Consider the following 26,098-nt stretch of genomic DNA (forward strand, 5'->3'; position numbering starts at 1 on the left):
TTGGGTCTATTTTTGTTCCTGCATCTGTTTGTTCATTAAAACCGCATTTTTGAGCACATCCCCTCCTGGCTTCCTTGCTCCTTGCACTCTTGGTCCATCCTCCTGCACGCGCGCACTTCACTCACCATGCGAGACCGTGACATTTACGTGTAAGTTTTTAGAGAGTTAAGCGTTTTAACATAACCTCAGCCAGGGTGCTAGACTGAAACCAATTTGAGAGCCCACAGCAACAGCAACATGCAGCTTCTAAAAGGCTGCATCAGTTGACAATCGCAGATGCGTTGAGGAATGAAGTGCTTCAGTTTATTTTTGAGAAACTCTAAAGCACAGGTGTCAAACTCAAGGCCCGGGGGCCAGATCCGGCCTGCCACATCATTTTATGTGACCCATGAAATGCTGATTTGACTTAAAAGTTTCTGGCTAAAATATCAAACTTGCAAGTTGTCTTCAACTCTTAAAAGGTCTTGGGGGGAGAAAAAAAAAAGTCCCCAATTTCACTTTCGAACAGTTTACTTGACTTGACAGTAGTTAACTTGAAAATTTAATTGAATTCACAGTCATTTTGTCCCTCTGACAGAAACTAGAACTACGATGTGGCCCACAACAAAAATGAGTTTGACACCCCCACTCTAAAGCATTTCGCAACCAGAAATGTGTGTTCACCACATTTTGTGGAGGATGGCTTTGTCAAGTCTTTCCGACACGCTACAAACATTTTACATTTCTGTGTTTTAAGCAAAAGCGCTAAAAATACACACACATTGGTGTAACCATAAAACATTTTTGGGAGGAATTTGTACATTGACAACCAGCTGCGGAATGGCTCAAATATTGCTGTGGTGCTCAGTCCCCCTTAGAGAAGTCGCTTTGGCAGTTGACAAAGATGCCTTGCATCAAGGCATACGGAAAATTTTCCTGCTTTAACACACCATGATGTGGGAACGTGACCCCTTCTTTCAGGAAATGTTTTCCGCCTCCATGATGACATAACATGACGTGGCAGCTGCATAGCCCAAATTAAATCAGGTTCCCTGGCTGGTTCTCAGTGGCTGGTTTTGAAACATTGACACAGTGGAACCTCGAGATACAAACACTTCTGTACACGAATTATTGGCTTTTTATGAGTAAAAATTCGGCCACATTTTTTGCCTCTTAATCTGAGAATAAATTCAATATACGAGCATTAACTCGCATGCTCCAAGAGAAAACTTGAAATTCCCGCACACAGTAAACGTGCCATAATGCTCGGTAGCGTACAACTTTCTAGACCAGCGTCATTATTGGTGATCCTGTGATTGCGCAAAGACAACGCAGGTGAAGGGACATGGCAGCAAGTAGGCCTACCTCGAGATTTCAAGGCTTCACACGGGTGCTCCAATAAATTTAAGGAGGGCTTGCATTCATTCCAGCTAACGTATTGCTGCGCTAACGTGCCACCACTCAACACTTACCATAAAGCGCTAAGAAAAAGCTTTCCAGTGATGTGGATGCAAAAGCCTGGGTAACAAGGCCGTTTTTGAATAAATTGAAGTGGAATTAAAATGATTGTTTAAAGCCATTTTTTTTTCTGTCATTTGCCTGACATCTACCGAACATCGCGCTTTTTTTGAAAGGTAAGGTACAATATTATAAAATGTAATATGCCGTAGGTAATTCACTTGTAAAATACGATTCAGTATAAGAAAGATTCAGGATACAAATTGCACTCAAACAGATTAAATTTGTATCTAGAGGTTCCACTGTATATGTTTATGGTGAGCAAAACCTGATTAGCTCACTGAAGGTTTGTTTTGACTTTATTTACATGTTTATTTTATTTTAGAATGGCAAATGTTTGTTATTGTAACTAATGCTGTATGATATATTTGTTTGAAAACCAATTTATAATGTAGAAAATTTGCTTTTTAGCAAAAAGGTTGTATAAAATTATTTTAGAGCTATAATTTCAATGTGATACCGCGATACCCTGACACTTTTGCTCAAGGTTATTAGACTGTCAGAATCTGCAATCGTCCCATTCCTGCAACAATGCAAGTTTACTTCAAGCAGCCAGCTAGACTTGCAAGAATGCGCTCGTCATCTTTGAGCTGCTGGCCAAATGAGTCACCTGAGCAGCTACTCATGGATGTGTAAACTAAAACTACTTTAAACAATCAAAAAAATGTTACGCCACATATAATTCAAAACAAAATTAAAGTTCATATTCGTACATAAAAAAGCCTAAATGTGGTATAAAAGCGATGTATGTAAAATTGTTTGTTTTGAATGTCTGGGTTTGCCAGAAGAAAGGCTGGCAAATGTGTGCAGCCCCTCGGCTTGACAATTTTTGTTGACTAAAAATCGACTAAAAATTGGACCAAAATTAAAACAAAATTTACAATATTGTAAATAAACACTTGACTAAACAAAACGGGGTGAGGTTGACTGGGTAAATGTCATTAAAAGTAACAAGTGTGACTGGAATTGGACTAAAACAGAGACTAAATTTTAAAATTGCAGATGGAATTAACACTAATATCAGGTTAACGTCAGAAGACCAGACCTTTCTGAAGAGACGCTGGCTGCCACCACCAGCAGAAGTAGGGTAGTAGATGTATACATTATGGTCTTCAGCACAGACAGGCTTCTCAACAAAAGGTTTCTGGAATACTTCTCCATTCACCTCCACGTGATCTTCTCCTTCCACCAGGTTACATTCTGAGACATCACAGCAAATATTTCTGTTTGAAATTGATCATTTCATTCATTTGTGGTGAAGAAAATCTGCTCTTTGAGCCAAACTGTGACAATATCATGTTCAGTTATTCAACAAGCAAATAATTAAGACTGATCCAAAGAATGCCACAAGATTTCTCGTCCTTACTGTTATATTAATTTTAAATAATTGATCTACAGTGTATGCAGTCACTGACTTTTAACGTCCAGCCTGAGTCGTTCACGTGACGAGCAGGTCCCGCTTATACTCATGAGGGTAGCTGGAGTGCTAGTGCCTATCCCAGCTGTCTTTGAGCAGTATCATTTAATAGTTCTTTGATGTAATTATCATTTGTAAACATCATCTTCACAGTTCAAACTTTACTTTTTACCTTTAACCAGTATACAGTATTTGAAGCGTTTTAATTAACTCTTTCAGTGTCAAGCGTTATTGGAAAGGGAAACCTTTAGAGGGCCAGTAACTTTAGCATTTTCACTCACCTTTCAAGGTAAACAGAATATTGTGTGCTACGCCTCTGTAAATTTGGGTGGTATCATAGGGAAGATTGTCTTCCAGGCCTTATTTTGAATTGCATGTATACAATAGCTGTGTTATAAGTGTGGAAACACTGCCATCCAATGGTCACAGTTACCACTACAGTATTCAATTGGCTTATATCGAAAGCATTAGTCAAGGGCTGTAGCTCCTTTCCATAAAAAAAACGTATTCAAACAAAATTTTATTATGTATTATTGTTATTACTATTTTAAAAGATGAGAATTCTCTCATCAATGGCACTGAATGAGTTAAGAAAGAATAGATTGTTCAGTCATAACTCACTTTTACAAGGATAGGCCATTTCAATTTAAGATAATATGGATAAGCAAGTTTCTGTTTAGGGATATTCTAGCTGTACAGATTTTTATCGGACAAAAAAAGAGACGAAGGCCGGAGGAGGACTTTGGACAATTGATCTTTTCTTTGATATGTCTCAGTCTGGGACTGAAGATGGAGGGGGAGGCGCTAACTATTATTTGGATAAATGTATAAAATACTGGGCCAAGAGAAAAACAATGCTTGTGTAATATATGCACTATACTGTATAAATAAAGTTGCATTGCCTTGTTTTGAATCCTCGCTAGCCTTCCAGGCTGACCTATGCTAGTAAACAGTAGGGACCTTAGGATACAGGCAAACACCTAGCTCCATTCTCATTCGTGACGTCATTGACTGTATTTTCTTTGGACCATACTTTGGAAGCCTACACCAAGAGTGCGAGGATGTGACTACAACCCGCCAATGGTTTCAGTGGACAATAGCACGGAATCAACAAAACTTGGCCAAGTACAATATCCGTATGTCAACACTGGTTGGTTGCTTTCAGTTACTAGTTAGCTGGGCGGAAGAAGGGTGGGGGAAAGAAGACGATCATACTTTCTGTGGATCTGGAGTCAAGAGTGTAAATTGGCCAAGTAAGTCTATCATATGATTTGTTTAAAATAAATAAATAAGGAGATGGTGAGAGATAGGTGTTCCCATACAAAGGTGTGTGTGTCTGTGAGCCAGTGTGCATAAGCCACAGGATAAGTTGCAGAAACTCACAGTGTTACTCACCTTTTTCTGTATTGATTGATTGTGATAAGCGAGATACTAATCTGGCAGTGAAACTTCACTTTGTGTCACGATTAAACCTAAAATACAGGAGCACTAAAGGGTGAAGAATCTAAGCATGTAGCCAGATTTGCGTGACAGAATTAAATGCAACAATCCCAAACATAGCAATTAACGCCCATTTTTGTCATCTAACTGCATGCACCAAACTGTGACTTCCAAAAAGAGATGGTTTGGGTTGAATACAGAAACACCTCTCGTACTCAATCATTCCTTTACTTAGCATGGCACCTGTCTCTTACGATACCAAATATTCAAAATTGGTGACGAATGTCCAGCCGATGGAAAACCAAGTCCAACCTTGATAAACTGAATATTGATTGAGGGGAGTGTTTTCCTAAAAAGCAAAATTGGGTGACAGTACATTCCTTCTGTAGTTGATGTACCGGTAATCTATTTTTCTCCATCTTTCGTTGATGTTAACTGTTATTACCATGAACAAAGTGAGTGCCAGTGTGAGCTCATTACTAACCATCTGGTTTATCTGGGTCCCGATTCAGCACAGCATAGCGTGGCAGATCTATCCCTTCCTCTTGAAGGATGCGATATACTTCTCTTCTGCCAGAAAATTGATGGAAAAAACATTTTTCACTGGCTTTTGCAATGTTCATCTTTTGGAAAGAATGATTCAAACAACTAAAAAGCTGTACCTGTCCTGTATGAAGTACTGCATATTGAGGTCGTTGATGAGCAGAGGATTTCTCAGTTTGGCATAGCTCACTGCTTTATCGAGCGGAAATCCTATTTTGCATGCAGAAATAGTTTTGAAAAATTAAAGTGTACCTGGTGTGCTGAGAAAAAAATATATAAATGATTACAGAAAAACTGCATTCAAAATGTTTTTGATGCTGGTTGTATTAAAGCAAGCATATAAAAGCTGGGAATCTCCTGTTCAATGTGCATAATTTTCTTGGTCAAAGTAATGGGTTGAAGGACCTTGATTCTGGAAAATTGCGAGATTGATCAGGTATTAGTTGGTGCCGAGACTAGCCTTACAACAAGGTATTGGTACTCGCAATGGGAGGCGATATCAGTATCAGCCACCCGCTTGTGGCCGTTTTACAAGGAGGAACTAAACATTAGAAAATACTGTAGAAGAACAATATTTTTTTGTTGTTTTGAGGACAATTGCTTTTCAGTGGTACCTCTACTTACAACGCCTTTTCGTTTCGAAAAATTCAGGTTAAACCCACCATGTCTACCCTGCGCTGCTGGAGCATACCATTACAAGAACGGGGGGACAAAATCATTGTCACACCCTAGCCCGCATTGGTAAAGCACCCTGAATGACCATGTTGTGTATTCCTGCTTTAACCCTTGAGCCAGTTTACTGTGTTTAAGGCACTCATTTACCATTAAGTCTTTTTCCTTCCTAATCATCCAAAATCCCTGTGTGTAATCGCATCTGTTGAAGACGCACCTTTGGAGTGGAAGGAGATGAGGCAATCACACAGTGGCCAGTTTTCCACAGGTTCATTGAGGATGACATCTTCTGGAAAGATGACCACAGTGATGTACTCAAACCTGCACAGTCGCTCCAGGATCTGGGTCATAGGCTTAGATTTTGACTTCTTCATCATGCAGCAAATCCCCACAACAATCTGTTGCTCTGGTGGCTGAACAAGGATGAGAAAAGTAGGATAGTGAGGAGAGAGGAATTTCAAAACGAACCTTTTTGGTTCTGGGACTCTTAATACCATACAGTTTTTTGTTGCAGACCACCTTGTAGTAATGCTTTCCCTCAGAGGGATGTTAGAGGCATAAGTGTGAATCCTTAAAAAAAGGTTGAATTGCGTCCTCATATTATTACATATATAGAACGAATTGGTAGACAGTAAGTTTTGAAATCAGAAATATGGGACAATATTTTTTTCCAACTATTGTTCAAGGTACTGTGAAAAGGGAAGGAAGAAAATTATTGTAATATCTCAAGGTTATCCAATAAATTAGACCAGAGGTGGGCATTTCGTCAGGACTAACGGACTGTCAGTCAGCCCATCACTGTTTTCCCAACGGACCTACGAGTGGCAGGAACGCTGATAAAAACGATGGAGTAAGAACGTGGGAGTGTGTTTTGTCGACAGTAATAATCGTCAGGATTGACTTTACGACAGTCGTTCGTCTGACCAACACTACCCTGACAGAATTACAAGCCTGTTTGGCCAATTTGTTTGGTATTTTGCATTTTACCCTTTGACGATAAAAGAATCACTTTGTGCGGCCAGGACAAAAAAGTGGCAGACTATGCCCAGTTAAGAGAATGAACTGCCTTTGTTCAGTTCACTAGTTGTCTTTCACAGTAACAACTTTTGCCAACATTACTAGAGATGTCACTGTTTGTGCTGAGTTTCTGAGTCATAGTTTCATGAGCTGAAATACATACTGTACACAGTCTTTCTCAGTGGAATTATTGTTGAGACCCAAAGTAAAAATGAATGTTTAAAATTAGTGTTAAAAGATTATGATTTACATGAAGAAATTGATTTCAGGATAGTTGAGCAAAGCATTCTGGGATGCCAGGGGACTTAGCTTACGTTGACTTTCTAGTCTTATGTACTAAATTTGTATGACTGAAGTGAGTACATTACTGAATATTTTAACTTTATTTGAGGCCAAGCTATAGACATAGGTGTCAAACTCCAGTCCTCGAGGGCCGGTATCCTGAATGTTTTGCGGTTTTCTCTCCCTAACACACCTGATTCAAATGATTAGTTCATTAACAGGAGCTTGAAAATGATCCTAATCACTTGAATCAGGTGTGTTTCAGGGAGAGGGTTCAAAAACATCCAGGATACCGGCCCTCGAGAAGAGGAGTTCGACACCTATGCTATAGAGAGTACCACAATTTTTTAGTGTAGATACTAAATTACTTACGTTTTGGTAGAACGCCTGTGCTTTACATTTTTATGGGTGATCTGGGGTGGCGTTGGTGGGAAGGTGAGGGTAGAAAGTCATTTCTTTTAACTACTGGATATAACTTGGCCATAAAAGTGCTTGCTTCTGATGAATAAATATGTATCTTTTAAACATTGTCGAATAAGAGAGATGCTATTGATGAAAATAATAAACATACACAAGACATACTGCACATCAAGAATTCTACACTAACATTCAAGAGTTTGTGCGATTTGTGAAGGTCCTTACAGAGTCTGTGTCTTCGTCATCCTCATATAGCTCCATGTCTGTTCTTATACTATCCTCCAAGACCTCGCTCTCATCGTCTTCGCAGCCGACGAAGAATCTGGGAGCGCCACACCGGCTCTCACCCGGGCTGTTGGGCTCGGACATCACAGTCTCCCACAGCAGCCCACAACGTCCCACCGCGCCATCGTACACCACCACACCACCGGAGCGACCCACCGATGGAAGGGCACGAGGCCAGAGGACACAAAAGCTCCCACTCTTCCTGAGTTGGAAAGCAAATTTGATGAAGTGGGACGAAGAAAAGGAATATAGGCCTCAAAGATTGGTGTTCAAATTTCAATAGTCGTCTGCAACAAAACTGTCACTCAAAGTTGTCAATCGTCTGTCATTCGGTTGACTGAGGCTTTCATCGACTTGCTTGTGGGGAGTTATCTCCTGACCCTTCTTCCATAACAATGAAAGGCTCCTAAAAAGAAAACAGAACAATAGATCTTAATTATTGATTTTAAAGTCACCATGGCAGTTTTCAACAATTATTTTTATATATTATTATGTGAGCTCCAATCGAAGAAGGAATTTCAAAAAGAGTACAACTTAAGTCTTCAGTTGTGGTGAAAGCAAATAACTTTGCCTGAAAAGTATTCAATATTAAACCAGATGTCACTGACAATGACACACATGCAATGGAAAAAATATGTATCTTCTCGCAGTCTAATTTTTGCATATGATATATATGTCCATGCTGTTATGCTGTTGAAGCAAGCTACCTCAGTGCCTCACATTCACAAGTAGATAACAAAGAAATGACGACTGGAATGCCTACTTTTTTAACCAGTTTGGCACTGGTTAGTGTGACTTGCCTACTGTAGCATAATGCCAATTGGTGAACTTGGAGAATATGAGTCCCTTAAAAAAAAAAAAGAAAGAAAGAAAGAAAGAAAGAAACTAACTAACTCTTTGGCAGTCTAGAAATCATGCTGTCTGAGATGGTGAATTTAGACCCAAAACAATAAACCGTCCAGCCCAAGATAGCATAGAGACTTCCGACCACAATCACCATTTTGGGGGTCTTCCATTCAAAATGGAGGCATGTACCATAATAGTACCTTAGAGAGTGAATGCACATGCATTAAATGAAGTGTTTTATCCTATCAAAACATTAGTAAGTGGTCAGTTTAAACATTTATACAGAAGAAAGCTTGATTAAATATTTTTGTAATTATGACATTTCTACCTCAAGTACTGATCTTAAATATAGATTAATGTGATGTACATATACCGTGTGAATTTTGGTTGAGAAACTAGGCAAAATGACAGATATTGACCAGCGGACAATCATCGGTTGTGATGAGTTATCAATAATTGTCATAATCATTTCTTTTTACTATATACTAAAACTAGAAAAAAAATCCTCAATGCTTGACAGTAAAATTAACTACGAACTGTTAACTGTAAGTGAAAACTCAAGAAACATCACTTTCTAAATATATCGGAGATGACTTAAAATCCACAGAATAGTGACAAAATGGCAATTATCTTGTTGGGCTGTGCTTTTGCAGTAGCGATGGTTGTTGTCAACAACCCTCTACTCGCGGTCTATCAGATTCTACCTCTGTTGCATTTCCACTGGATTCTGTCGTTTTGTTTTTTAGTATGGGGTGTCATGGACAAAAATAAACTTAGTTGTACTGTGTAATGAATCTGTCACCTTGATGGACGACACAAGATGTCAATGACTAACATTGCCGACATCTCGCTGACAAATACAGGTATGCTACGTAGTTCGGTATGTTCATCAATGTGTGATAGATGTCAGTAATTAGTTTGACCCTTAAAAAGTAATACACATCCTATTATAGCAACCAATATCACTCTCGGTAGTCATTTTAAAAGGCAACGTCTAACAGTCGAAATTAACATAGTCGGAAAACGCTAATGTTAGCATACATTAGCATTCGACAGGGTCGCGAATGTAAACACGTATTAGAATATTTTTGTCTGCAAGTCAGGCAAACATCTGCTTGCGTGACTCGTAATCATTAAGAATAACATTATAGGCGCGTCAATATATCATTCACAATATTAAAATGAACTTACAAGGAAAACAGATCGTCATGTTGTAAAGTCGCTTCCTTCTGCCTCTTCCAAGACTGCATGTGAAACCTATCTTTTTTTATTTTTATTTTTTTTGCTCACGGACGTCAGACGAACTGAAAATAAACCAATTGGAAAAGGGGATAAAACTCAAAAAGGCGTTCCACAAAACAATATCGGCCAATAATCAACGGCCTAAGAAGATGGGCGTTACAGTTGAATATCGGCGAGTGACTTTAGCGCCCTCTCGCGTTAGCCTTGACAAATCTATTGAAACCATTATTAAGGCGGGCGTCTTACTGGATACTCGACTTTTCATGACTTTGTGTCAAAAGCACTCCCCGAAGGTGGGTGTTCCATTTGCGACAACGTTCATCTTTTCTCGTAGCTGAAGTAAATAAGCATTGTTGAATAAACTACGGTGTACTCAGCAGAGCCTGTCCCAGATCATCCATCCACCTATAATTTCTCTCCACATTTCAAAATATGAAACTGGCCACAGTAGTGAAAACATCTGGGTTGCTTAATGGAAGCTGCTGATAGTGAGAAAAATGTACCTCCTCAAGAGAATCCACTCCCAATTTTAACCTACCAATAAGCATTCATTAGCACGTTAAGACGCCCGCCTTAATGGTTTCAGGTGGGTTGACGAAGAAGTAGGTATTCAGATAGACCCTGGTGAGGTACATACAAGATATTATATATTTAAAGTCAATAATGTAGACAATGTGTAACTACTGACATCTTTTGATAGTTCTACTGGTATATGTGGCCCTCAAAGTCAAAGGTTTGGACACCCCTGGGCTTGTGGATCCTATAAACTGTATTTATTTGGTCTGTTTTGCTACATTCAGTAACTGCAAGTTTGAAAGGGCGAGTGACCTCAGCTTGTCAAAACACCTTCGCAACCAGGGATCCATATCAATTCCCGCTCACCTTACCATCACACCCATATTCTTGGCAGCGATGGCTTAACAGGCATGAAGCACCACATAACTATGGCACCACAACTCGGTCAAGCTTGTGATCGACAAGCTGATCTTCTTGAGAAACTTGTGTTCCCTTCAGAGCATGTTATAGACTTGCAGTAAAACAAATGTTAGCTTTTTATCCCCCCAATTTCTCAAAAATTGTAACGTTTAGAATTCATTTGCAGAGCAAATTCTTTTTGTGCTAAAAAATGTGAAAATAATCTATTTTTCCTCCTGCTATTAACTAGCACCAGGCTATGCCTTAGGCTGAAGCTATTTGAAACAGAAATCGTTTGGATATAATTAGAATGTGCATATGTCCCTCAAAATGAGGCTGGGTCAATGTATGCTCCAGTAATTTTTTTTGTGTATGGATGAATTAGGCAAAACACAGGTGACAGTGTAATCGTGCTTTGATCACCTCCAAAGTGTTGTTTTGGTAGCTTTTTGTTGTAGCACCTCACAATTTCTGAATAAACATAAGTGTTCAATGTTGTTTAAGAAGACTTACACATCATTACATTAAGGTGCATTACCATTATGAAATGCCTTTGGTGACCCCATCAGAATAATTCAATAGTGAAGTATAACAGCAAATTGCATTTGCATGCATTCCTAGACATTTAAGTCTCGTAATATTGAAACACACACAAGATGTGGCACGTGTAAAGTAGGGTCACGCCAGCTTTGTAGGAATGGAACTTAGGTGATGTCGGTTAATATTTCCAGCCGGAGCTGTAACGACGAGGACTTTGTTGTTTTTTTCACGCTGGATAACAATAACAACTTTGGAATAATAACTTTGGAATAATTTGAAAGGTAGGCTTCTATGAAATAATACAATAAATCTATTACAATAAACGTTGATACTAGTATTTATCACAGAGTCGAATAGCCAAGGTAGCTAACGATGTTGGCAGGAGCAAACCCTGTAATCGCAAATAGAAACATTTCGAAAAGGTGTTTTTGAACACATAATCACGCTCGTAGTAAAAAGGGCAACCGCATATGAAGCGCTGTTAGTTTAGTAAAGTTCGCTTGCCATGCTAATGGGATCTGCTGGATGTTGGTCATCTTGCATTTGCTCAACTACAAGTGGCTCGATACGGTTAACAAATAACACTCGGTACATGAAATTCAAGTATCAGCTAATCTATAATTTCATCAGTTTTTGTTGTAATAGGCGCAAGAAGACTAATATGTGTTTATTAAAATGAGATGTGAGTAAATTTAACCGGATTTATATTTTCTGAAGTTAAAGTTACAATAGTGTTTGTAGGATATGTGACGAAGCTCCAGTTTTTTTTTTTTTTATTAAAAGGCAGAGCCACAACAGCATCGTTCAAAAAAAAAACAGACCTAAACATCCGTTTCTTGCATGTTTCGAAAAGTAACGTGATTGCTTCATCGATGACGTCAATATTTATAGCATCATAATTATAACTAATAATGACTGTATGCGTAAACATGGAATGTTCGTTACACTGAAAATATACAGCAGCACCGATATTATGACATTATAAAATACTATCTAATACAAGAGCTGAAACAACATTGATCTGTTTTGACATTGTCCAAGAGAAATTACTCGGGATGGAGTGAGACACATATCCCACAAGTCGTGGCAGCTCATGAGATTCACAAGTCCACAAGACGAGATTTTTGCTAAATATCATATAAAGACTAAAATAAAATTTCCAGTTTTCAAAATGCCTCCATTTTACTGAGCTTACCACAAAAAAAGTTAATGGTGTAGCATGTAATCATAAAAGTAAAGTCAGGATCATTTTTCAGCTGCACCTGATCTTCGCTTACGTTGAATAGTTTAACAAAATGCATACAGTTCTAAATATCTGTGCTGTATGGCTTTTTTATATTTTTTATTTTTTGCAGCGCTTACAAACTGTCTTGTCTTATCTGACAATATCGTACCGTACTTCAATTGGAAAAACATCATCACAGGTGATTTGAAAGTAATTGTAGCATGCTTTGTTTTTCCTGTTGGGGTGCTGATATTGAGCCTTTTGGTATTGATTAAATAAATTAAAAAATATTTTGGCTTGGTGAAAAAAATACACAGAATACCAAATTTCCACAAAATTATGAATGGCAGATTCTCAACATTTTTTGTTCGATATAAACTGTGATTTTAGAAAACTCTCCATAAATAATTGGTTGAGATGAAGTGACGTCAGAACCACAGATCCCAAATTTGAGTCAGTGTAGTTAGTTAAAAAGTTAATAAGGAATAGAATGGCAACTGTGGGAAGCTGTCAGTACTAAAGTATGCAAAGTCATTTACATCTTTTAAACTGCCTTTGTAAAGTATTTAGTTGTAAAGCACTCGAGTACTGCTAGCTAGCAACTAATTTAAGCAAGAGGCTGCGCTAAATCCTGGCAACAGGCACTGTACACTAAAATGTCAGCGTGATTAAGTCCTTTTATCAGGAGCTCTCGTCCTATCTCTATGCGCTATACAGTTCCAACCACCATAGGCATGAACCTTTATGATTATGATTGAAACACCTACACCAGTACATACATATTATGTGAAATGTCATTTCAAGTGACTCTTTAGTTTTGCTCCTTGTATCTTGTAGGATGATGGGCCCCTGTATTGGTCCTTCTGCTCCTGCTGCTGTTACTTCATTTCTTTCAACATTACTGCCCCCTGGCTTCGCTGTTGGGCCCTCAATGTCCTGTAAGGGAAGACTTGGACTGTGGTGGGTTGGTCAAGCCCTGCAGATTGGAAACCTGCTGGGTGTGGAAGGGGACACGGAATGGATACCGAAGTCTGAGACTGTCTCACTGCCTCCCCAGGATTTTATGATTTCAATGGAATCTGTAACAGATGCCACAAAAGACGAAAGGGTACGTCACATGCACATTTTTAATTTTAAAGGAAAAATTGGTGCAATTTTAGTAACATATTTTTTAAAGAGCTCAGTAGTGCTTTTTTACAGTATTCATGTAAGTTACATTTTGGGTTAAGCAATAAAAAAGTTGTGGGATCAGCTAAAATCAATTCTGATATATTAGTTACACATTTTCCAATTTTAGAGCTCCTAAGTAATGTGACAAGTAGACAAAAAAGCTAAAATAAATAAATAAATAAATAAACCCTAGAATGAGCACTTCAAATTCTACTGTAATACTCCATGAGTAAAAGTCAAGTTAAATTTATTTGTTGAACTCCCATGATACAGGTCCTTTTTGATAAAGATTACTTATATATTCACACATTTGCACTTGTGCACAAGCAGTGTCTTTACATTTTCCATTGACTTTGGGTTTTTGATTTTTTTTTTTTTTTTCAAGGTACCTACACACATAGCCAAGAACAATTATGTTCCACTGTCCCAAGCTGTCTGGATCAGGTGAGCTTGCTTCACACCAACTGTTTTTCCCCCTTAGAGATACACTACATATAAAGCAATTACGAAGTGTAACCCTTAAAAAAAGTCACTTTTGATGTGTACAGTCCACCGATATTCAACTTTATTTGGAATGTGAAACCAAAGATGGGATTTTGGCAAAATAATGATTAGCTATGCCAAGAAATAACCACCAATTAATTGATTATATCCTATTTTGGGGTGAAGATTTACATAAATTTCCCGAGCTCCCAGTCGCAATGGAAGCTTGCATGGGTGTTTCTGAATTCCCATCGCTGATTACATGTTCTTTTTTCGACCTCAAACTACATGAGGAAAAAATCAGCAATGCCCCTGCTAATTGCAGCCCTGTACTCATTTTGTCTTAATTGACACAATGACAATTCCACACTATGGAATTTCGAACAATGACGAATATTAGCTCTTTAATCAATCATGATGCACAACTGGAGTGTACATTAATGGAAGACATCAGAATGCCGTAATGCAGCTATGCTCCTTTCAGTCTATATACAGAATTATTAAAGCCGTTTTTTTCTATTTTCTCAAACAGGATTTTTTTTTTTTTCGGGTTGTTATTACCGGACATGTTTGGCAGACAATGAACCAATGTAGTTCATTTTCAGTAATAGACAGAATGAAGTTCATTTAGTTATACAGAATTATGCTATATTGGGCATGTCATGGTTTTTCTTCACCAACAAATTATGTAGAAAAACTGCAGCTGTCTATCTGCTGAATACAGTGCCAGCACGGTTTCCTACTTCCAGTGTTGTCTCGAATTATTTTTAAAATGTTGTCTTTTTCTATCTGGCAATAAAAGTAGAGTCATGGTGTGCTGCGACACAGGGCACAAATGAAATGTTTGCGGTTCAAATTAGTGTTTGGTGCTAAGCCACTACATATTATATCACAGGGAGCAATTATTTAACAGCTGTGCATCCCTTGCTGCATTTGATCAAGGACGCTTCTCCAGAAACAATTTTCTCTGTGCTCCATATGCACTATGAGCACCCACTTGTAGACTTAAAAAAATCCTGTTGCTTTTGTCTTCCACAGTTTTGCCTGCCAAGTGCAAAGCAAAGCTCCACACAATGTAGAAGTGCAATGTACATGTGCAGAGATGTGTGTGGGCAAGTGTGTGCGTGTGGGTCTGCGTGTATGTCATGAGATCCAGCCAGGAATGGAACTGTTGTTGGGTGGTGAAATTGAGGGAAAAAATGATGCAAGAGGCCGACCCTATGCACAGAACAACCCTGAAGGACAAGAAAAAGGTAAATAGAGATTACACATGGTTGACAGTGGTCACAAGGAGACATTTGGCTCCAGTCAAATGTTCATGAAGCAAACACCACGAATAAATAATGAGACTGTGTAAACATATGGTCATAGCTATTTGACTTAACTCAGAGCAACAAAGAAGTTACAAGCTTGTGCTAATGTTGCTAATTTTGCTTTTGCATGGTTAAGAATATTCTTGTGTTTATTTAGCTCTTCAGATGTGATTTGAATGAATAGGTTGCTTGCATATTGATCAACAAAGCATTATGGAATGCCTTTGCTTGCTTGGTTGGCAAGAGGAAGTGACGACATTTCCAAGCGACCTACAAGCAACCAATTGGCCCATCTCATGTTTTTAATTGCACGTTCCTGCATGCTTGCCACACATGCTCACACCTCCTACCAGAATTTCCAAAGGAGTGTGGTCAGAGGTGGTGGAACTGTTTTGCGGAAATGAGATGATTGCTCCTTGACAACCTCATTTGATAAAGATTTCTGCTAAAGTTGATGGACATGTGTCAGTGTAAGAAATTCACCAAATTTTTGTTTTATGAAAGAGTGACAGACAAAAGACGTAAATTCAATCCGTTACGGACCAACGGTTTTAGACAGAAGGCGGTCCAGGGTACTCAAGAAATGTAAATGGTAAACAAGCAAAAAAAATGTAAAATGACCACCTCTGAAGATGACCGGGGATATAGTTATCGAGGCATCTAAGGCGAGCAGAAGCCCAAAGTTTCATTTTGGGGGGGCATAAATTGATTCATATTGACTCTTCCCCACCATACACTAAGGGGTATTTAGTGGACATATCGCCGAACACAAATGCTCCAATGTTTTCAAGTATCTCAGATTCCCAGTCAGCTAACAATTTAAATTATATTTTCAGATTACCTGGTGAAGCAATTAAGGGATCTGGAAATTGCTGTGTCCAACCCACAGACTACTCAGGAAAGACAAACAAATGACCACCCAGATGACAAAGGACAACAGAGTGAAGGTTGTGAGGTCTCTCTCAATCCAAATCAAAGCAGAAAGGAGGGAAGCGCAACAGTTAACACCACAACTAAGATTGCCTGTGGTGCTCCGACATCAAATGGCTACAATGTCAACAAAGACTTTGTTATGGCTGCAGACAACAGTCTGTCAAAATTGAACTCTACAGACAGGCAGAGAACGTTTTTGGGCCCAGCTCTCTCTCTCCGCTGTAGCGCTCGTCTGGCTGCTAAACCACGCCGGGTTCACTGTCAGACCAGCCGAGCAAAAAAACTCTATGTCCACCCACACCCAGACAGGCAAGAGGCAGAGGTTGCAAAGACTCCTGCAGAAGCAGTGGTTTCCATGGCAACATCACATTATGATGCTGTGGCTGTTAGACCAGCAAGTGCGACAGTTGAAGCTCCCATTTGGTGCCCAGAGGTGAAAAAGAGGTGTTACCGGTGTTCCCGCTGCGAGAAGAAGTTCTTTCAGATTGCCCACTTAAAGAAACACCAGTTCAGGCACACAGACAAGACGCTGAAGCCTTTCTCTTGTCAAGACTGTGGCAAGAACTATACTTGTGCACAGACAATTAAGGCTCATCAGGTAGGATTCACCTATTTTTTTTCGTGTATATATATATATATATATATATATATATATATATATATATATATATATATATATATATATATATATATATATATATAATTCCTATTAACTGGCATGCAATGAATGAATACACATGAATTCACATGAATGAATACAAGGTTCTTTAATAGTGCTAGAGTGGAGTTAGGGTATATTCACAAAGGAACGAATTAAATGACTGTAAATTTCAAAAACTTCTAAATGAATGTGTTCTAAAAGACCAACAGTATGTTAAAATACTCATAGGTCTAGTTATCATGAAATTATATTACATCCGGAGGTGGCACTTCTGGACGTCATGTTTGTTATAGCTATGGACAATGATAAATGCAGCACCTGCAGCACCCCCTGCTGTCCGTAATGAAAAACGGCCTGACTCTTACACACTATCCCTTTAAAGCAGTTTTTCACTGAAAGCCGCCACACAACAGATACCCCCTCCCCCCCCCCCCCCCCCCCCACACACACACACACACACAATTAACCATTATATGTAACAGAACAATACTTTTGAAAACAAGTGTGGTTGAAATAATGCGTTCACTGGCCCAAACATTTGGCCCATCAACAGTATGTTTTGGCATTCTACTAGCTGTGTCAGAAAAATCCCAGGACCAGTTAACATTTTGAAACACTTTCAAGTTAAATAGGTCTCAAAAGCATTGAGAGGTCAAGAAAATTTAAGTTTTAATGCATAATGCGTGAACTGCAAGTGTTCTCAGGACATCACTCAAATCATCACCCGATTTTTGACACGTGTCAACTCATTCCCCGTTCATCTGATTTACACTGTTCCAATTTCATAATATTCCAATTAATCGTGCGACGACTGCTTCCATTTTTCTCATTCCAAATATTTACAGATTTCCCTCAATTCCCTGTTTTCCATACCCAAAAATCCCGTTGTCTTAACATTGGGGGATTTTATATTTCATATTTACAGCTTTCACGTTTCATGTTTTCAATATTTAGCTCATTCATCTCGCCTTAGGGATCATTTCTATCATCCAGTAATTCATACATTCCAATATTTCCCCATAATTCCATATTATACGTCCTTTAATATTTCACAATTCATTTTGAATGGTAGGATTCCCCATTCATTACCATTGGGATTTAACATTTCACATTTTGAGCTTTCCCATTTCACATTCATAATATTTAACTCTTTCATTTCACCTCATGAATCATTCCCAGCATCCCAATAATTCATAAATATAAATACTTTCATCTAATTCCATATTTTCATCTATAATAATTCATAATTCTTTCCCAATGGCATGTTTAAAATGTCATATTTGAAGCTCCCCCATTTCCCATACATCATTCAATTCATTCCTTTCACATTTTCATAATTACTAATATTCACACATTCCAATAATTCATACATATTTTAATATTATTACGCATAATTCCTCATTCCTTCCCACTGTTTTCACCGTTCTCACCGAAACTTTGTAACCTTCGCCATTACTCATCCGATTTACACCGTTCCAACTTTAATCGATTCCCTCAATTCCCTCAAGTCCATTTTCCTCTTCCCACAATTCTACTTTTTTCAGTTTTTCCCTTGTATCTTCTACATTATTCAGCCTATTCAAACCGTTCCAACTTTGTAACATTCAGAATACTTCACACATTCAAGCCATTGAAACATTCCACATCATCCACCAATCAACGCCCCTCCCTTCAGTGTTTTCGCCTTCACACGCAATTTTTTCAGGAATTGCACATTTTCTAGTTCTACATAATATTTTTAAATGTTTAGGTTTTTATCTACAATAAATAAATAAACCAATAAATTACAGTCTTGACTGGTATTTTATTTTAAATCTTAGCTACGAGTTTTGCCATTGAATGTAATCGTTTAATGCAGGAGTCACCAACATGGTGCCCACGGGCACTGGGTAGCTCCCGGGTATCGCATGAGCAAGCCGCAGACCTGTTCTGCAAATAGTTTACAAGTGATAGAACATTGTGATTTTCTCGGAATTTTACAAACAGTTATGCATATGTGACATATACATTACATATTACACTTGATTTACATATTTATTACAGCTGTTTCTTAATTATTGTGAGAAATCAATAACATGATCAGGGTCTTGACATAAACTGGTATCCCTTCGTATTACTCAGTACCAAAGAAGTAACTCTCGGTTTCAAAAAGGTTGCTGACCCCCGATTTAACGTATTCCTGGAGGGATTCTTTCGGGACACGCCTAGGCTTGATCACGTTTTCAAATATATCTTCAAAAATGGGTCCCTCTTGATAACCCAGTTGAGTTTTGGAGAAAGAGGGAGAAACACTGAGCCATATGGGGTCAGTAGGGAGTTTGTCCCAGCATGGTAGCATTCTTCTTGCTGAGGAGTTGTCAGATGCCTAAGGACATTGTGAGCAGGTGTCTTGTCATGGTGAGGGAGCCGCAACTCTTTGTTCTTCTTGTGCACTCAACAAACACTATAGGATTTCTTTGAAGATATGCTGGTTGATCATCATCCTCCCCACAGTGAAAGGGAAAACTTGTAGTTTTTGTTCCACACGCCATATCGTTTTCCAAACCAACTCTGAAACTTTTTTGACACACCTACTGAAACACACAAATCCTGGATTTGCAGGGATAGAGAATGATATCCTGGTTTGACACTTGAAAAGATATTCTTTTTTTGCCATGTAGTTTGCAGTGCTGTATAACTAGTTAACTTAAAAAGTTAGGTTTCATTAACTGTCTGTCTGGTTCAATGTAGAAACCGTCAGATGCACATAGTTCTAATTCAATGAATATCATTAAAGTCAGTGATTGCATATTTAAGAATTAAATGATTTTGTTATACTGCTGAAAACAAAGTTGTTGAAATGTAAAACCAACAGTATATATGTGATGCATGTACAGTATATGAGGCTATGATTAATCAAACCCCCAGACCACTAATAATTGTTTCACAGATGTTGGCCACAGGCCAGTTTTCTTTCCTCCATCTTTTTCTTTAATTCTTGCTTCGTATTTGTAGTTTTTATTTGGGTAAAATGATCAGCCAAAACAAGATTTTTGATACAAATTTGGCATTTGAGTTTGTATTTATTATTGTGCAATGCGCATGTTTTACGAATGATGCGGCCTGTAAGTGTGTGTTTACTCGTACTACTGTCACTGATAATGGCGTAATGCCTTTACAGTTGAGCCACCACGGTAAGAGTCCATTTTCCTGTCCTCACTGTGATAAGACCTATGGCCTGAAGCGGGATCTCCAAGAGCACATGTTTCAGCACACCGGAGAGAAGCCTTATGTCTGTGAGCAGTGTGGCAAGGCATTTGGACGTCGTTCCTCACTGCGCAACCACCACCTCCTTCACCGCAGCAGATCGATTTGCTCACAGCCTCCAAAGGTACATGTTTATTTGGCACCAGAAGTTGCGTCGCATCCCATTATGAGCGCATGTTTTTAAAAGAGAAATCCTTCAGTATTTCAAACTCATCACGAGGTTAGCCTTTAAAATAATGTTCAATTATGTGCCCATCAATTAAATGTATCAATCTTTCATGTACCATCCACAGATTACCTCATGAAGTTTTACTGTCATAGACATTCAACACTATTATATAAAGAGCAAAAAAAAAAAAAAAATGATTTGGGGATTTCTCTCTCAGTTACAGTGTACTTTATGTCCTAAGCTACTGGCAAACTCTGGTTCACTGAGGAATCACATGAAGCTTCACACAGGAGAAAAACCTCATGTCTGTCAACACTGTGGAAAAAGTTTCAATCAAAAAGGTAACTCTGTTCCAAATGTGATAAAAGTAATGGAAATCTAAATTATATCAAAACTACAGCCTTGTCGATTCCATGGTGCAAGTGTCATCTAGGGTAGTGTTTCCCTTTTGCTCCCCGCGGCACAGTTAATGCCTAAAATTTAGTCCGCGGCACAGTCAATGCCGTACATTTATACAGCGGACCCGGGGTGGGGGGGGGGGGGATTTCCCACGGCACACCTGACAGTATCTCACACTGGTTGAAAAAACACTGATCTAGCGTGGACAGTTTGCCTTAGTAGGAGCTCAAAATATCCTCTTCAATCTTATGAATGCAGTGTTTTGCTGTCGCTTTGGTTTTCATATTAAATTTACAATATATATCCTATATACTGGAAAACCTTTATACAATTTAAAAAGCTGGGCATCTAGCCATGTATCAAATTGGTTGGTAGTGTATACCTATTGGAAAAACAATTTATTATTGACTGATGTTTTTTGTTCTGTTTTTTTGTCTTTGCACAACCTCGTCCACAATTGCATTCTGCTTAATCTTTATCAGGGAACCTTGGCAGCCATTTAAGGATTCATAGTGGAGAGAGGCCATATCCCTGCCCCGAATGTGGCCAAAGATTCGCTCAGAAAGCTGAACTTAGCCGCCACAGGCTTTCTCATACCGGAGGCGTGTTCCTCTGTAGTTACTGTGGAAAATCCTTGAGAGACCCACATACCCTCAAGTCCCACGAAAGACTGCATACTGGTGAAAGGCCCCATTGTTGTCCGTTTTGTGAAAAAGGTGAGCAAAGTACAAGTTGGAAGTTGAAACCCTGATCAATATTAAGACTGTCAGGGGTAATAGAGCCTATGCCAGCCAATTCCCTTCCAACCAAGTGTTTATCTCACTAAATGTTGTGCAGATATTTGTTGCCCTGCATCTAATTGAAGAACTACTGATTAGCATGTTAACCGTATTAGCATTCATGCTGTGTAAGCAAACAAACCATTTTTTATTCAAGAAGGCTTCATTGATATTTTGGGCTTCACTGCACACATTTACATTTGCATGCAAGGCCTCCATGAAAAATATTTAAAGTGATCTCATTGTATAGTTGTAATTTAATGAGTGTTTGCGTGTGCAAAACATGAGAGGCTCCATCAGAATGTGATAGGTCGGGAGCAAACAAAATGACATCTGTGGTTGACTCAATGAGGTAACGAGTTGACGTAATGAGCCTTTAGGACTCAGCGGTCACTTTCTGCATGGCTTTTTGGTGGTTGTAAAAGAAAGGAAAGTGACACGTTTATAGATCACAAGCAAGAATTTTGTGCAATAATTCTGAATAAGGCAAATCAAAATACTGTGTATTGCCATCAATGCTTTTTGTTCACCTGTCCTGTTAAAAATGTACTACTTACATATTAGCCCTGAAATTAGCTAAATGTAATAAAACGATGAACAATAATGAAATGTTTTCTTCAATATGTCAATATGCTTACTGCAACGCTCACAAAAGATAGCATTGGGTGCCAGACCGTCAAGGACTTCTTAAACAAGGAAAAGCAAAGCAAAAATTTTGCAGAAGATGCAGACTTTTCTTTGCTTTGATATGTTTTGCCAGCCATGCACTTCGTTGCCAACTGAAGTGATTAAGAGTTTCTGTAAAGAGGCAGCAGTCTTGTAATTTTTTTTAAATTCTTTCAGTGCCATGGACGAGAATTCTCATCTTTTAAAATAGTAATTACAATAATAAATAATATTGTTCTCATCAAGTACATTTTTTATGGATGGTAGCTGACACCCTTGACTAATGCTTACCTAATATTGTATAAGCAGTGTAGTCATAGCTGTGACCATTGGATGGCAGTGTTTCCACACATACAACACAGATATTACCTACATGCAATTCAAAGTAAGGAATGGAAATCGATCTTTTGTATGATACTACCAGTGTTCCCTATAAGCTGCGTGCATGCGCGATTGTGCACTGCTCGCATGTTCTCAGCGCAGAAGAAAATCTATGCTGCGCAGAAAACAAAATGCAGTATAGACATACTAAACAATATCTAATATTAGATTATCTGATTATTCAGACCGATAATATTGTTTTCTGTACCATTTTGCATTGTGACATTGAGTGACAAGTGTCCAGCCAATCATACGATAAGTTTCACTTACACTCTCCATACAATCAAACGCATTGACTGAAAGAAAGGCAAATGCCTCCCTTTTCCTCGCTAAACGAACGGGCAGCGGCACATCCACTCACCGAGCCAGAGTAAAAAAGAATTGCACTTCTTTTAAGATTGAATGGCTGACGGAGTATATCAAATAGAACAAGAAGTGAAAGTGTGAGATTTGTTTTCTTTTTCACAACTTGTGGCTCGTTTATTGCCATGGTCACAAGTGCAATATACGATACACTGTCATGTCTAAAACACTTATTTCTCAAGATATGAGAAAAAAAAAATAATAATAAACTTGTTGAAAATGAACAAAACTAGTTGTGATCTGTTTGGCAACATTGTGCAAGTTGAGACTTCTGGCTGCCTGGCTTAGTCACACGCTTGCCCAGGTTCAAATAAAATGAATAAAAAACATTTTTCGACAGGCCTATCTTTGATTCAATAAAACAATGATTTTATTTCCACAGTCGTTCCAAAGCTCTTCAAACAAAAATACTTCAAATAAAAGGCAAACATTACGGTAAAGAAACCATGTGCTCTAATCTGCAATCAATCTCAACTGCCCCCTGTGATGCTTGCCCAAGGCTCTTGAAGGGGCAGTGTCATGCACCTCTCCCCCTGCCTTAAAGTGGCAGTAACATAAATGTGCATTGGGCAAAACATTGAGCCAAAACAACCAACAAACAAATATATAACTTTCTAGCTCTTGGCCATTTCAAAAACTGAAATTTAAATTAATTTTGTTTTTGGCATCAAAACCAATAATAATTCTAAATGCTGTGAATCGGCTCCTAAAAACATACTACTAGATGCATCGTTCTGCCGTATTGGTCCTGGATGACGCTTTTCACCTCAGCTATCCCCTCATAAATTGAAAATTTTAAATTTAAATTTAAAACTTTTCACTTTTTCCCCTTCTAGGCTACACTATGGCCACAAAGCTGAGGAGACACATCAAATCTTCTCATGTCTCAGAAAAGCCCCACAGATGTCATTGCGGTGCCTCCTACACTCTGAGACAAAGTCTAATGAGGCATCAAGCACAGCGCCACTCACAGGAGAAAACACAAGAAAAGCTCAATAAAGGACTGATCCAGAAGGCTGAACCAGTTATGGAAGAATTGGCAGCCCAACACTCTCGCCACTTAAAGTCTGTCGAAGGCAGACCCAAGAAAGAGGGCGGGGATGATAGAGTACAGAAAAGAGGACAGGAAAAAGGAGAAGAAAGTGGAACAGTAAAATACGTCAGGGAATTTGAGACTACTGCTACTACTGAGGGAGATAAAAAAGCTTCAAGTGACACCCAACACACAGTTGTATTTGTTCCCACTGACGATTTATCTACGCCAAGCTACGGTCCGCTGCTGCTCTCTACGGACGATTTGCAATCCAAAACAGGACAAGAACTGGTGGAGGTACTTATATCAGGAGGTGCGGAGCAGTGCATTGTGGTCCAGGAGCAGCAGATGGTAGGAGATCTGATGATAGTACAAGAGGAGGAGCTCTGCTCTGTTGCCCAGACTGTTGAGATAAACACTTTGTTGATTTGAATCATTCTCATTACATGTTGAACAAACTTCATTGGACAGGAAATTCCATTTGATTTCATGAATAACTGTGTTTACATTCTGCACTCGGTTAGTACGTCCGCATCACAGTTCAAAGGTCCCGGTTCAAATCCACCTGGCTCCCGCCTTCCTATGTGGAGTTTGCATGTTCTCCCTGAGCCTGTGTGGGTTCTCTCCGGGCACTCCAGCTTCCTCCCACACCAAAAACATGCATGGCAGGTGTTTTGGAAATTCTAAATTCTCCTGAGGTGTCATTGGGTGTGTGAATGGTTGTTCTTCTCTGTGTGCTCTGCAGTTGCAGTTGGCTGGCAGCCAGTTCGGGGGCTATACAAAATAAATAAATAAATAAATAAATACATGGATGGATGGATATTTGCATTGCAAAAGCAATTACAATTTTTCTGGGGGTTTTTTTTTAGTCTTTGAACTTAATGTGAATAACAAATAAATAATATATTCTCACACCCTTTTTCAGAAATATTTTACCTCTGCACCACTCATTACCTCATATGTTCCAATCCTGAGAATGTGAATCTATAAATTGCATACTTATACTAATCTCATTTATCGATCAAAATTATTATGTATTTGTGTTATGCAAGTAATCATCTTTATGTCATTACAACACAGTACACAGTCCAGTGTGAAAGAATGCAGCAATGCAGTAATACTTTGAATGAGGTGACAGGGGTCATACAGCTTAGTTATTTGGGATTTGTCTTCGAAACAGGCTGTTCCAATGTCTGGTGAGACTGATGTGCGGATGGGTCTGCCACAAACAAGAATTGAAAGCGGTCGGAGAACTAATACGCCAGACAAATGACAAAGGATTCTCTCTGAACGATTGAAATCCCCCCCAATAGGGTCAAAGGTTTCTTCATAGGGCATCACATTTGAAATCAGTCAACACTGAAAAGGTTTGAACTCTGCACAGGGATCAAATTGAAAGGTACATCTTGGAAATCAATTTCATCGTATCTTTTTTGGGGACTTCGTGTGGTGTCTACAAGCTTACTTTACTAATGTGAGAAGTGTTGTGACTTTCTTAAAAAGGGTATTCATTATAGCTACTGTTTCGTTTGTTTGTTTTTTTTTAAATGTAGTTAATAAAGGAAACAGCTATATTAAATTAATACAACCCGAATTTACTGTAATTACTTTTACTCTTATACCAATACACTAATGAAAATAAATTGAGCATCACTACAATACCCTATATGTTTGTTTATATCGATTTTTTCCGGTCTTTCTGAATATGAATGCATGATAACCAGTGTTGGGACTAAGGACAGTGATCCCCCCTACTTCACGGTTAATGGGGGGTGTCAACCCCCCGCGAAGTCTGAAACCCGCAAAGTAGGGTATCAGTTCCTAGATTTCTATGTAAGCCCCAATATAGCCCTAGTAACCATAAACAATCTTTTTTTTTTTTTGTATTTTTTGCGTATTTTATTTCCTTTCTCCTATTATTTAACATTACATTATCCTTATTAACATTATTGTATATTCATTAAATAATATTAATTAGTTTAAGAATTTGTTCTCAGGACTGGTTATCTGCACCAAGACTCCCGTGAAAGAGTACGCAAGTCATCACGTTGAACTTCACATTTATTTTGGCTCATGTATGGTGTATCATGTAGTAGCTGTTGAATGTTAAAGTCAGTCAACTAATATATAAACACTTGCCGAACTTTAATCTATGAATTTACTG

The 26,098-nt window shown here is 38.6% G+C and overlaps 2 protein-coding genes across 9 annotated transcripts in view; one reads left to right on the forward strand and one right to left on the reverse strand.

Moving 5' to 3' along the window:
* Positions 1-9,675, reverse strand: part of ppip5k1a (diphosphoinositol pentakisphosphate kinase 1a) — a 45,778-nt gene extending 36,103 nt beyond the window's left edge. For all 4 annotated transcript variants that reach the window (XM_088412545.1, XM_088412544.1, XM_088412542.1 and 1 more), the window contains exons 1-6: positions 9,608-9,675; positions 7,511-7,976; positions 5,787-5,982; positions 5,017-5,107; positions 4,839-4,924; positions 2,543-2,697 (exon numbers count right to left, since the gene is read on the reverse strand). In XM_088412545.1, the coding sequence (XP_088268671.1) occupies positions 2,543-2,697; positions 4,839-4,924; positions 5,017-5,107; positions 5,787-5,982; positions 7,511-7,654 (672 nt within the window). In that variant the 5' untranslated portion in view covers positions 7,655-7,976; positions 9,608-9,675. The remainder of the gene's footprint in view (positions 1-2,542; positions 2,698-4,838; positions 4,925-5,016; positions 5,108-5,786; positions 5,983-7,510; positions 7,977-9,607) is intronic.
* A 1,601-nt stretch (positions 9,676-11,276) lies between these two features.
* On the forward strand, positions 11,277-25,600 carry LOC148425088 (uncharacterized). Of its 5 annotated transcripts, XR_015865343.1 has the most exons (10): positions 11,277-11,394; positions 13,176-13,446; positions 13,894-13,952; positions 15,030-15,244; positions 16,141-16,835; positions 20,059-20,268; positions 20,531-20,654; positions 21,195-21,428; positions 23,738-24,603; positions 25,115-25,600. XR_015865343.1 is itself a non-coding variant. In XM_088412899.1 (9 exons), exons 2-9 carry the CDS (start codon positions 13,177-13,179, stop codon positions 24,364-24,366), a joined length of 2,436 nt encoding a protein of 811 aa, XP_088269025.1. In that variant the 5' UTR covers positions 11,277-11,394; position 13,176; the 3' UTR covers positions 24,367-24,754. The 5 variants fall into 5 exon arrangements, 4 of the variants coding, with proteins under 4 accessions (XP_088269025.1, XP_088269027.1, XP_088269029.1 ...); XM_088412899.1 differs by lacking the exon at positions 25,115-25,600 and having other exon boundaries at positions 23,738-24,754; XM_088412901.1 differs by lacking the exon at positions 25,115-25,600 and having other exon boundaries at positions 20,555-20,654; positions 23,738-24,754.
* Positions 25,601-26,098: the final 498 nt, after the last annotated feature.

Source organism: Hippichthys cyanospilos, chromosome 4 (assembly GCF_059441005.1).
Source record: "Hippichthys cyanospilos isolate Australia breed blue-spotted pipefish chromosome 4, RoL_Hcya_1.0, whole genome shotgun sequence".
Lineage (NCBI taxonomy): Eukaryota > Metazoa > Chordata > Actinopteri > Syngnathiformes > Syngnathidae > Hippichthys > Hippichthys cyanospilos.